Genomic DNA, 14,412 nt, shown 5'->3' with positions numbered 1-14,412 from the left:
AGGGAGTGAGTGACCCAACCCAACATTGCCTCCCCCATATCATGCATTTCCAAGTGAAAAATCTTAAAAAACTTAAAATATTGATTTGTGATTATTTATCAATTTTAATTAGTAAATAGCAATCTTAATTAAATAATAAAAGACAAATCAACACAACGATTTTAAATTGAAAAATTCACAATTAGAGCACTTCCAATTGTGAGAAAAAAATCATGAGTCAAAACCACAAAATAATTCACTAAAAAGACAAAAGAATTACATAAGTGTACTCTCAATTACCTAGCAAATCTATGTTCAAATTGAACCAATCCCAATGTGTCTCTTCCACCATTGTCTTCACCTCAGAATTGTCTTGTCCAACGTTAAATCCACAACACTGATATCGAATCCACGACAACGAGCCACTTCGGAATCCGCCAAAATTTCAGGCTCAAGTTCCACGGAATCCACCAAAGAACAACTCTCTCTTTTGTAAATAAACCAAACTAAACAAACCCGTTGATATAATCCACTCAATTCATGATTAAACTCTCACAGATATCAAAGGAAACAAGTAAAGAAACTCCAGAAGAAAACCCTAATACCCAACAAGAAGATCTGGAAGCCAAAACCCTAAATTCAAACTAAAACGTAGCTTTATAGCAAACAGGCCCGTGATGGTCGCTCGAGCGAAGGATCTATTGCTCGAGGGAAGAGACAAATCGGCGTGTATTCCTTAAGTGCCTTCGCTTCAGCCACCAAAGTGTCGCTCAAGCGAGAAATGCATCTTTTTAGTATTTTTACAGTCAGTGAAAACTTCTGGAACCAAAGATTCTTCGTTCGAGCGAACAAACAACTTTGAATGCATTTTTGCTTTTTGTTTCGGATTGAGCGAACAAACATTGAAGTGGCAAACATGATATGATTAACATCACAAACTCCTCTACTTTGTATAAGACAATTCGGGTTGGATTCGCATCTAAATACTCATAACGTCACTGAAATAAAAGAACGACTAAAAATACAACTGAAAATAAGTTTTGTCAAACAAAGTTACCAATTACAAAAACCTAACACATGCCAACTGAATTTGCCGTCTCTTTCATGAGTTTCCTACTACTTGCATGTCCTACAAGATGCTATTCCCTCTCATCTTCACCTTTTTCTTCTCTCTTCCAAACCCATATGCATTGTTTCGCGGCGACTATATATATGTACTTACATGTATAACAATGGAAGCTATTGCTTAATTTTCTTAAAATTTGTCACAAACCAGCAACATTAGCAGAAGATATGGAGGTCTTGCAATGGTCAGGTTTCTATTGCAAATACTCTCTAGAAGCACCTAGAATTACATGGACAAAAAAGCATGGTTCTGAAGCATTGTCAAAGAGTAAGTCATCAATTGCCTACATTAACTATATGTTATACAAGAATGAAATGACCTCAGAACATTTTGAATTATGTTATGTAGGTATGAATATGATCTCATGGAAGCCACTTTCCTCCGAATCGCCTCGCTTTAAACTCATGGCGCCTTTTCTTGGTGGCAACTACATGCCTAAGAAAGGCGGACTTCAAGTTGTATCACCAAATATAGCATCGCCTGGCTTGACAGTTGAACACCTTGATGCCTGGGATGATGAATATGACGGGGCCATTATTGATCCAGAAAACTTGCCCTTGAGCACGAATGCTTTTGCATCTGCTCTTCGGGCTTCTATGTCAAACTGGAAGTCAAAGGTTTGACAATGTCAATCTGGATTATATTTTTCGTACAAAAAATTTATTTGCATATTGTGTGGGTTTGGGAAGTTGTTATTTTAGTAGACTATTTTAATTTTTGACTATTTTAGTAGGTTAAAATTTTTGGCCTCGTTTGGTTTATTTTTCATAAAAATTCTCTACAAACAAATTTTCAAGAGTAATCAAACCAAACAAATTTTTTCAAAAAAATCTCAAAATTTTGTTTAGTTACCTACTTTCCAAAATCACTCTCTCCTCATACACATCAAATCAATCACTTTTTTTAAAACTCTCTCTCCCAAAATAATTTTCCAAAACTATTTCTGAAAAAAGGCAAATCAAATAAATTTTCGTACTTTTTATCTCAAAAACTACACTACAAAAACAAACCAAACACACCTTTATGTTTGGAAAAATGATTAAATTTTTTTGTAATTGAATGTGATGTTTGTAAAAGAAAAAGTGAAATGATTATGGGTAATTATTCAGTAATTTTGGAGTATGGACACGTGGTATTTTATAATATTATGATTGGTGAAGAAAATGAGTATATGGAGTATTGTGTCGAGTGATTATGGAACATGAGGGGGTGTATTAAGAAAAATGATCCGGACCCCCTTTCCCTCTACCCTTTTGACCCCCTCTCTTTCTGATTGGCCAATTTTTTTTTTTCTTTTTCTTTTTTTCCTTCTCCTCCAATCACCACCCGCCACATATGTGTGGGGGTTGTGGGGGTGGTGATTGGAGGGGGTCTCAATCACATCTCGTATATTAAATGATGATTAGTTAAGGAGTGCAAACACGTAATACTCTGAAAATATTGAATAATTTCTCATCTATGTGAGTTTAAAAAAAAATTAAAAAAATGAAAAAAAAAAAGGAGACACTTACCAATAAGTTTTACTTTTAAGACTTTTATTATCTATTAAATCTTATTGATAAATTTTTCATTGTAAATTTAATCATAAAAACAACATAGACTAATAAATTTATCACATGATAAATTTATCAATATGACTTAGTAGATAATAAATCCAAAAAAAATAAGACCTATTGGTAATTTATCAAAAAAAAAAACAAAGGCCTTGTTTGGTTTGTATTTCTCAAAAAAATTTAGGAAAAATTCTCTACAAATAAGTTTTCAAAAGTAATCAAACCAAACAAATTTTTCCAAATTTTTTTTTCAAAACTTGTTTGGTTTAGTTTTCCAAACAAATCTCTCTCTCATACACATCAAATCAATCACTTTTTTCAAAACTCTCTCTCAAAATAATTTTTCAAAACATCTTTTGAAAAAAAATCAAACCAAACAAATTTTCGTACTTTTTATCTCAAAAACGTGTTTCTCAAATACAAACCAAACAAGCCCAAAATTTCTTACTCTGCACTAGTTGTTTTCAAAATTATATAACTCAACATGGTTTTTGAAAACAAAAGTAGATTATTTATAAACCAAAATAGAAGTTTCTTATTTAAAAGATAATGCAGGGGAAGAAGGGGATATGGCTGAAGATTCTACATGAGCAAGCTGAACTCGCTCCAATTGCAATTCAGGTAACATTTTTACATCCAAATATTGCAATATTATTATCAACAAATTCACATTTTCTGTCATTAAGTAATATCTTTGGAAAATACTATAGGTACCAAATTTTCTACCAAATAAATGACTAAATATCTCACATGAGTGTGAGGTTCCCAATTTTAGTAAAAAATTTGATATCTCTAATATTACCCAATATCTTTAGTGATGACATTGATTTTTCATCACTAAAAACTTTCAAAGTCAATGCTATCATGACAAGTTGCACTTCGTCACCAGAGTCCTTTGACAATGAAAATTTGACTTTTGATGACAATATATTTTGAAACTAAAAGTTATTTTCCTTGTAAATTCCTATAATTATCAAGCGTTCTACTAAAAATGTGCGTTGATACTACTCAACCTATAACTAGAAAAAGTCCTAACAAAATCAAAAAAGTGTGAGAAAATCGACAATCCTTAATTAAGATGGTTGAGATCTAAAATACCAAGAATTTATGTGATTCATTTCAGAATAAGACTATGTCTACGGTCGTTACACCTGAAAACGATTACAACTCTCTTGTATAATACAAGAGGCATCTCTTATCTATCTATGTAAACATAAACATTAGGGTGACACGGAGCCAATAGAAAAATTATCAAAGTACCCAAAAAAAATTCAAATTCGGGTTAAGGGGAGGCCCTCCCAAGCCCCCATTGGATTGAGGGCCCAATGACCAATACTTATCGGAATCCGCAATACCCAACAAACTGGATATGTTATGCTAACTTCTTTGTTGATTAATTTTGTCAGGAGGGTTTCAACTACCATCATGCTGAACCGGGATATGTTATGCTAACATATTGGATTCCTGAAGAGCCTTGCACGCTCCCCGCAAGCCCTTCACATCAGATAGGCATTGCAGGGTTTGTGATCAATGGCAAAAGAGAGGTACTAAAGCTTCATGTTGGTTATAATTTTCAAAAATCTCCCATATTTTTTTTCACAATATTATGAGCTAATTAATTGGTCCTAATCGCAATTGTTGTGGCATTTTAGATCCTTGTTGTGAAAGAAAAATGTCCTTGCAGTTGCTCAGGGGTTTGGAAGCTACCTACTGGTTATATCAACCAGGTGTTTGTTCTATTGTTTCCATGAAAATATTGTTCCATTTCATTCATTTTGGGTATTTCTTTTGTGAATTCAAATGTTTCAAATAAGGTAAGAGCTCCTAGAGACATGGATGGATTTCCAAGGGCCTAGGGATCAGTATCATCTACCATGAATCTTGTAATGATTTTGTTATGATAATCGAACAGTCTACATTAAAAATTAAAGCAAAAATACATCGTTTTAGGGTGTGTTGTTATGCAATATTTTTATGTCATTTTATTTCAATTTTAAATCCGAACTCATAAATTATATAGTTTGATGATGTGTGTTATTGTGATAAAAAGTATAAGAATATTTTTGCACAAAAAGTATGATAGAGAATCCTTATCAGGCAACTGGGGTGACCTCTCCTAAAATTTTGAAGACCTCTTATTATAGTAATATTAGGTAATAATATTTTCAAATTGTTGATCAATGTATTCACTCCTTGAGATTAGAATTCTGCATAGGGCTGAAAACTGGCTAAGTTGAGTCAAGTAGATTATTTAAGTTTGACTTACATTAACAATTTTCAAAATCTTTTCAAATTTGACTTGTTTATCTTTTGAGTTAATGTAAAATAGGTTTTAATTGAGCTGATAATGAGCCAAGTTTAAGGAGTTGTTTGATTTTTGAGCTGGGCTAAATAATCACATAAGGACAAAAAAAAGTCAAAAAATCACAAAAGGACAAAAAAAAAAATCCACCATTCCAAAGCTAAAAAACCAAAAAAGCCAATCAAGATTTCCAAACGAACAAAAAAGTCCTAGGCTAAAAAAGTAAAAAAAAAAACCAAAAAGTCAACTAAAAAATTTATTGCCAAACGAAGGCTAAGTAGTTTGGTTTTTCATAATACATATAAACTTATTGAATTAAGTAGTAACTTGTTCAAGCATAGTTTGAAAACTTAATGAGTTTTAAATTATGTTGCTAATCTTGAATGAACTTTTAACTAGCCAAACACAAATCAAGCTCGAGTAATTGGTTTGTTTTACAGCCCTAATCCTGCATCCATCATTGTGTAGAGGGCTTTGACCTTGTTAAATTTCACAGTTCATCTTCTTTGAAGGAACGACTAATTAAGACATGGTTGTTCTTTTGATTTCATCTTATAGTCTGAAGACATATTTTCAGGAGCTACTAGGGAAGTGAAAGAAGAAACTGGTGTGAGTAAAAAATTCAACTTCAACCTGTTTTTCATCACCTTCATTATCACCATTACAATCTAATTATTATTCTGTATGTACTAATTAAGTCAATTCTCCCTCATTTTCCAGGTTGACACAACTTTCCTGGAAATGGTTGCTTTCCGGTAACAATTTCTTCTCTGCTATCAAAATTTTGTCCTGGTCATTTTCCTCCTTTTGATTTCTATGATTTCAGAGAAAATGGCACAAACAAAGTGGGAAAAAAAACTAGTGTCCAGTTTTTTATTTTATTTTATATATATATATATATATATTTATTTATTTAAACATTTTAACAGTCTGTACAAATGGAAAATTTGTTCTGTTTGTTTCGACAGACATTATTTTTCAACAGAAAATTAGTACACAAAAATTTATGTTTAGTTGCAATCTTAAAATTAATATGCTTGTTGTTATAGTAGTGGTGGTGGTGATAGTGTTAAGAATTTTGTAATACTTAACGAGGATTGGTGAAACACGAAAACAAAAAAGATCAGATAAACAAAAATTGTGAATTAGAATACAAGATTTATGTGGTTCACACCAAAAGCCATAATAAATAAATAAAAAATACAAACGAGATATAGAGATAATGGTTCCTCTCAACTACATGTACATATAATTAGGACTAAAGATCAAAAACACAAAAATACCCTTACTCGAGTTGATAGTCTTCTTACTTATTAGGTTCTTATTTTACCCCCAACAAGTGGTAGTGTGGTGGTTGTGTTGGTATGTGGTAGTGTGGTGGTTGTGTTGGTATGATTTTAGTTCGAAAAATATTTTTCATCTTTTAAAACTAAAAAATATTTTTGGCTCAAAAAAATTTATTTTCTATTAAACCACAAAAAAATGAATTTCATTGACTTTCCTTTTTTGTCATAGCAAATGTAAGAAAATAGATAAAATAAAATAAATAATTTTTTTATCAAATTTTTTCCACTGAAAAGATGGTTAGGTACCAAAAGAAATCATATTGAATCAAATGAACTCAACAGCAAATCATCATACAAAAAGTGGCAAATGTTTATTACACTATGGCAGCCATAGTTAAATATTGAAGCAATTGTGAAATTCAAAAAATTTGGACATTCCTGTGATTAGCTGCGATTCATGAAATGACATAAATAATTGGGTTTGCTTTCATTAGTTTTTGAATCACATCTCTTAACTGTTTGTGGGCTGCAAAATGACAGACATGCCCATCTGGTGGCTTTTGAGAAGTCAGACCTTATGTTTGTGTGCATGCTTAAGCCATTGTCCTTTGACATCACAATTGATGAGAAGGAAATCGAAGCCGCCAAGGTAATTAATTAGTTGCTTGTTTGGTTCTGTTTTTATTTTTATTTTTTTAGTTTTTAAAAACAAAAATAATCATAATAAGTTGAAAGCATTCATTGTTTTAATATTGTGAAAATAATTTTCAAAAAAATCTGAAAATTACTTTTTGTGTTTCTTAAGAAGTGAGTTGATTCTGAAGAGTTGTCCAAATAAATTTTTATTTTCAAAAATAAAAAATAAGGGAAATGTAATACAAATATAATTTTTGTACAAAATTTTGTATATAAAATGTAGCATTTTTTAGTTATTTTATTTCAAGTTCAAACTTCTTTTTAAAAAAGTCATTCTCCGTTAATTTGTTATATGAGTATAATAAATATGCAGTGTAATGTTATAATACCCATATATTTTTATCATTTTATCTTACCATTTAATGTGTTAGTTAAGTTTGACTTACTACATTGAAAAATATATATATTAGTAGTGAAACTCATTATACTAATATTGTGTTAACAAATAAGATTGTAAATATAATATGATATAAAATCTGACAAATGTAATATTATCAGTAAACAATTTATGTATAAAAATTTAGTGTTATGCTACGATCCCAAATAATCTATCAAATTTTTTACCAAACTTCTCACACGGCGTCTGGGTTTGTGTGGATTCCACACCTGTGTGAGAGATTTGGTAAAAAATTGATAGATTTTTTGAGATACATAACATTTTCCAAAAATTTATTCATTAAACAATTATACATAGAGATATTTACACCATGTCACACCCAATCAAAGATTCAGCATAGCTCTCAAATTTCTATTGAGTTCAATTGTAGTCCACTTTACAAGTTGATGGGCTAAGATTTCCACAAGAACAAATCAGAGGGTTCAATTGAAACCATTAATCACCCCACTAGATAAAATCCTATATATTTAATAAAAAAATTTAAATGCTCAGAGGTTCACCTAAACACCCTTACTACAATGTAATTCATAATTCATAATGAAAAATGTTATAGGGTTCAAATTTTCTACAAAATGAATGATTAAATGTCTCACATGAGTGTAGTATTCACAAAAGTGTGGATCTCACACCTATATGAGACATTTGATCATTTATTTAGTAAAAAATTTGATATCCCTACCATTCCTTATTCATAATTGTTAAGGGTCATACTAATGACAGCCTAATAGTCTTATGAAATGTATGTAAGATGTAGATAATATTGAAATAGTTAGAATCCCAATATGTTATCCACATATTTTCACACTTTTACACATGTTTATTTATATATTTTTACATATTTGTATATACTTTTTATACATATATCGAGACTAATGACCACCCATTAGACGGTTTTAAAAAATTTCTAATTAAAAAAGAAATTGCTAATAACAACTTTTTTTCTAATTAAAAAAGGAAATGCTAATAACAACTTTTTGAGTTATCAATAATCTCATTAGATGTGAAATTACTATATTAAAAGTATATACAAATATGCAAAAATATTTTAGAATAAGTAAATATTACATTGATATTTTTCTTTTTCTTTTTCTTTTTTGTGTATTTTCTGCCCTTTATTGCCAATCCAATTACCATGACCCTCACAAAATTATTATCGCCGCATTATTCTAAATAATTTTATGTATAAGAATTATATTTATGAATCATTTTTCAAACAAAAAAATAGAGAACATTTTTCTCACTTAAGTGGAAAAGAAATGAAATGAAAATTTTATTGTGATTGATTTCTCATCATTTTGTGAATTGTTTTGTGCCTGTTGCTTCCAGTGGATGCCTGTTGATGAAGTTCTACGACAACCATTCTACATAGAAGATCACATGTCAAAAAAGATCATTGAACTCTGTTTGGCAACACATGAACATCATCACAGTGGATTCATTGCCCATCAGTTGGCCTCCAAATTTGATGGAAACTTGTCCTACTTGTATTACAATGAAACAAACATAATTTAGGAGTAAATAATGACTTTGTTTCATGACCATTTCTTTTAAGAATTTGGGTCATGGCCTTTAATGTTTCCAATATGCTCATGAAATAAAGACTCAACCTTTGAACAATGGGAAAGCCTTTGGTAATCTTTTTAAGAAAAACTCTATCCATATACAAAAATTGGGTAATGATACATCCCACTAAAAGTGGTACTCTAAAGCATCACTAATGAGTTGGCAAACACTTTAACTAAAAAAAAAAAAAAAAAACAAGACACAAACAGTGGGTCCCGTCCACTGCCACATCACTAGTGGTGCTTTTAGAGCACCACTTTTAGTGGTCTCAAGCATTATTGACAAAAATTATATAAAAAAGAATGATGTGATAATATTATTTTTGTAAATAAATGTCATCTTCAGGTATTTTGTTTTAGAGTGGAAGATTGACATTAAGTTACATTATTTTGTACAGAATTTCTGTATTAATTTTTTGTTTATATACCATTAATCTCTTTTTAATTATGCTGAGGAAGGAGAAAATGAGATGAAGAAAGAAGAGAGGAAAGAAAATGTAGTCAAAGCTTAATTGAATCAAACAATATCTTCTATGCAATGGTGTCCTACATACAAACATGGAAAATTGTATACCTTAATTGCCATAAGTTTTATAGCCTATTTAAACAATGGGTTAATTCCAGTGGGCTAATTTCTGTTGCGAGAGGACTAGTTCTAATTTAAATGGGCTATCATCAAATTCCAACCTATAACATGATTGATCATGAAATATAGGTGTCAAAGCATAATGTTTCAACTAATTAACCGAAGGCATAAAAATTTAAATAGATTGTCTATCAGAAAAATGTGCGGAATTTTTTTTTTTATTTATCAAATTTGCAATTTTAATAGTTTTTACATGATCATCCTTCGCATATGAGCTGAAGCGGAAGGAATAAGGGTCCGGGGGGGTCATGTGCCCCCAAGGGTTTTTCATATTTACACTATTTTCCATATATATAAAATTTATATTTAATTTGTCTTATGATAGTGCCCTTTCCTTAAATCATGTAAAATTCTTTCATAGTTAAAATTTTTTAAAAGTGCTCTATTATATTTTTTTTTTGTTCAGTTTTTTATACTCTAAATTGAAAAGTTAATGGCAAGAATTGAATTAAGTGAATATTTCATTCTTATCATGAGAATCGTTTAGTTTATTGTTTTCTTCATTGTAAGATTTTTTGTTGAGTTGATAGTGTTGAATTTGTTAATCATAAATTCAGCTGAGTTATTGATTGTGGATTTCTAAACTATATTGATGTAATTCTCATGATAATTATAATATTGAATCTCAACAATGGACCAAAAAAAAATGTATACATTTAATAGTATCTTGTTGTTGTTTATTGTGGATTTTTTTTTTTTTTTCATCCTTTCAATGATGTGAGTAATATGTGCCCCATCTATTCTGAATTTCTAGTTCCGCCACTATATATGAGTGGATGTGGATCTCACCGCATAAAAGAGAGGGAGTCATGAAAACATGGCTTTAGCAGGGTTTTGATTCTCTCTATTATATGTTTGTAATGAAATATTTCCATTACATATTTAATGGTTATAGAATAGAAATACAAATTTATAATTGTTTTAAATTAAGAAAATATCATTATACTTACTATTGGATAATATAATGGAATTTCTCCATTACAAATATGAAATAAAGAGAATTTCTTAAAATAAAAATATCCATCAATTCCAATGGCCATTGCTAAATATAATAATACTAAAACTATTTTTTGATTAGCGATAAAAAAAAAAATTTGTTGATGAAATACCAAGTACAAAATACAAAGTACAAAGGCAGCATCAATTAAAAAAAGTAACAAAACTAAGAAAGGTAACTAGCGACAATATTAAAATGTCATATTTTTTTTGACAATATTACTCTAATAGTGTCAGAAATTGAAGAAATTTAACTAGAGTCATTTTTGTGACCCATCATTTATGAGGGAGAGAGTTTCACTTTTGACTACTAATTCAATTTTAATCGCCAATTATCTTACTTTCAGCGATGAAATTTATATTTTTAGTCGCTAAAACTGTTTTTGTTTTTTGTAGTGATAGTTTGGTCACCCATTGCAGTTGAATTTTTGCGAGATCTAAGCCATGATGATCTAAGCCAAATCATGGCTTTGACGATGAATTTGCCTACCAATTAGAGATGCATAAATTATATCTACTTTTCCCAAGTTTGAAAAAAAAATATAATTAATTTTATATTTTTTATATAATTACACTAATCTTTTATAAGGTTTTAATTTATATAATACTTAAGTCATTTTTCATTAATAATTTGTTAGTTGTATAAATGAAAAAATATATTGTTATCTCTTTTTTTTATTAAAATGTATATTTATCTTTGCTTATTTCATTATGCACTCACTATTTGTATTAGTTTTCATCGCTTTAGCCTTATTAAAAGGGACGTCAGTATAATTATGTTAAAAGTGTAAAGAAAATTGTATTTTTTTTTTCAAATCTCAAGAGAAATGAATGTAATTTACCCTAAATTCTTTTGTTAAAAAACATGTGATTGTAGGATAAGGATCCTATGTGTCTTGGTTTGTAATACATTTCCAGTCCCATGATATGGTTAGAATTTTAAAATAAGAAACTCTTGAGGCAAGATCATACAACTAGGTGTATACCAGGGATAGGGAAGGAGGCATAACTTTTGAAACAGAAAATGCCATAGCAATTTAAAATTGTGTCTTTTATTTGATCTTCGTTTTGATTGAGATCTACTATATCAATAAGGGTTGTTCACTAATTGGGTCAAGTTCAACCACGACTTGTCATCAAACCAATAATGGCCCTATTTGGTAGGGCTTATTTCCAGCTTATTTCAGCTTTTAGCTTAATTTAAGATATTTCGATGTGTTTGATTCAGCTTAACAATACAGCTTATAGCTTTTTGTAAGTCAAAAATTAACTTATTCTTTGAGTGGAGGAGGAGAAGCTTAATTTATAAGTTAAAAATCAATTTATGTTCACAGTTATAAGTTATAATCACTTTCCCACAACTCTACTAAACGGTACCAATGATTGTACAAACTCTTTTGAACCAAAGGCATATTAAAATCGATTGTAAATCCATTTGGTTTATCGGGTTGGTTATGGCCAGATTAGATGGGTTGGTCAAATCATATTTTGGGCATGTTCTATTATAGACCTCTTTATCTTTCATAGTTTGTTTGTTTGTTTTTTTTTTTTTTTTTTGGGTTTGAGGGAGATTAAAATTTTGTTCAGTTTTTTTTAGTGACAATGATATAGGTCTTATTAACAAGATACATTTTACAGATTTCAAAATATTTTCATTGAATTCGGAAAAAAAATCCAACCTTTTCATAATTTTCGAAGCACTTTTTATACAAATCTCAATTAAACAATGCTCTAAAGCACTTGTTACTATTTGGCATGATATAAAGTTGGGGTAGTGTTTAAGAGAACCCAAGTCTAGGGTACTCTTAATTTCCTTTAATATTATGCTCCACCCCTCCTCCCCCACCAAAAAATAAAATAAAATAAAATTGGGTAGTGTTATAACACCAACTTCATCAAACTAGTTTAAATTTTATTATATTTTAATTTAAAAATTAATTTTTTTATTTTGACTATACACTCTTTTAAATATATTGTCCAACAAACTTTCCATTCTGTTTCTATATTATTTAAATATCATTTTTATTCATTTTTATTTAGAATTAATTTTTATAAACTCAACGCAATTAATTTTAAAATATAAAAAATAATATTTTTTAATATTTGACTAGGTGAAACCACTAGCTACACTTGTTGAGTCAAAACCATCTAAACTAAAATGATTAATTTGATAGCTAGTTTGATCAAAGTGAAATTTAGTGATTTATTCACTATTTTAACTAAATAATAAAAATAAGGTGAAACATCAATAAATCTCAAATTGTGAACTTATGCACCAATTAACCCCGCATCTTTTCTTGTGAACCGAAAAGTCCATAAACAAAGATGATGGCATTTTTGTCCTCATCCACGTGCCTGTTTGACGTTCACGGCAGGGGCGAATATGGATTTTAAGTAATGGTGAAATTACAAATATGGACATGGAGCACACTATAGGGTTTTTTCAGTTTGCTCTCGTTTTGGAAAGAATCTTTCGGTATTTGTAAGGAAATGTTGGAATTCAACATTCCCACATTACACCGTTTCCATGTTAGTGTAATGAAACCATAGATGTGTTGAGTGAATTCGGGGCTAGGGTTTTCCCCAAATTCCACATCCACGTTGTCATTTTCGAACCCTAATCGGAGTAATCCACACCACGATGGCCACCGTTTGTTCCCCAACCCACTGTCGACAGTCTACTGTACGTCGGCGAGATTGTCACTTCGTCTTTTCCAGGTAGGGTATTTACACAGCCATTGGCAGTGTTTTCGGTGGTGTACGGTGACACCAACATTTACTGATTTGTTTGCAATGACAATGAGACACAAAGGTGTGTAATGTTATACCTGTCAATTTTTTGTGTGGTAATCCAATATTTAATGGTTTGGGGTATTTTGTGCTCAGATTCGGTGATGGTTTTGGGGGTTACGGGTTTCTTGTATGGTTTACGTTGCATTGTCGGATTTGGGTAATTTTGCACATTTCAACAAAAGTATGAAGTTATATCAATAATCGATCCGGTGTGTCGATGTTTGGAATATTAGGACACATGAACTATTTGGTTTTGGGAATGTCCTAGTTTTTTACAATAATAATTGACTTATGGTTGTTGGTGTTGACATGGATTTCACAGTCTGCTGTTAGATTTTGGAAATTGTACGTATGCGAACGTTACGTATGCAAGACACGTAGATATTTTGAATTTGTGTTAGTAGTCGGTCGGTGGTGTTATTGGGATTGGTTGTGTAGGTAGTGTTGGTTAATGGGTTTCAAAATTGGTGTGTTTAGAAGAATGTATAATGGGACAGAAGCCCTGTATTTGGGGGCAGACATACCATGTTTTTTACATCAGGAAATGACATTTGGTGGTTGAGGCCAACATCAATTTCCCATAAGAGGGCACTAATTATACATCACGATGATGGTTCTGCATGTACGTTATACCTTTACATATGCGAATATTGGTTGAAAGGGCCTGATATTTTAATACCTCACTTGTGATTGACAACGTATTGTGTTACATTATCATAAATTGTCACAGGGCATGTAAATTTTGTGGCCCTCCATTTTGGTGTATTTATTTTAGTTTGCTTTCAATGTCACAAACTTGCATCATTTATTTTATCTTTACCTGTTTTTGATTGTAATGTTCAATATGTATGTGACGAAAGTCGTGAAATTATGATCCGTTAGATACCAAAAAATGGATGATTGGACTCACAGTTGTCATGACCCCATGTTTGCTAAAACAGGTGACGTAAGCAGATGCTATGTTTTTTTACATTAAATTTTTTACATCAGGGATATGAATTGATTGGCCATGTGGGTAACAGTAATGCTTGTTGTGAGTGTGCGTTAAAGTGTGACATTCACGAATATTGGTTTAA

The 14,412-nt window shown here is 30.6% G+C and overlaps 1 protein-coding gene across 1 annotated transcript; it reads left to right on the top strand.

Annotated features, from left to right (window-relative positions):
• Nucleotides 1-1,209: 1,209 nt before the first annotated feature.
• LOC114320972 (nudix hydrolase 8-like) lies at nucleotides 1,210-8,956 on the top strand. Its single transcript, XM_082902902.1, has 9 exons — nucleotides 1,210-1,372; nucleotides 1,454-1,722; nucleotides 3,214-3,279; nucleotides 4,065-4,202; nucleotides 4,311-4,385; nucleotides 5,519-5,569; nucleotides 5,681-5,715; nucleotides 6,787-6,895; nucleotides 8,666-8,956. The coding sequence occupies exons 1-9, from the start codon at nucleotides 1,273-1,275 to the stop codon at nucleotides 8,849-8,851; spliced, it is 1,029 nt and encodes a 342-aa protein (XP_082759028.1). The 5' UTR covers nucleotides 1,210-1,272; the 3' UTR covers nucleotides 8,852-8,956.
• Nucleotides 8,957-14,412: the final 5,456 nt, after the last annotated feature.

This window comes from Camellia sinensis, chromosome 13 (assembly GCF_055761805.1).
Source record: "Camellia sinensis isolate YWXY chromosome 13, ASM5576180v1, whole genome shotgun sequence".
Taxonomy (NCBI): Eukaryota; Viridiplantae; Streptophyta; class Magnoliopsida; order Ericales; family Theaceae; genus Camellia; species Camellia sinensis.
The sequence above is the reverse complement of the archived record's forward strand: the minus strand, read 5'-3'. Positions and strand labels throughout refer to the sequence as shown.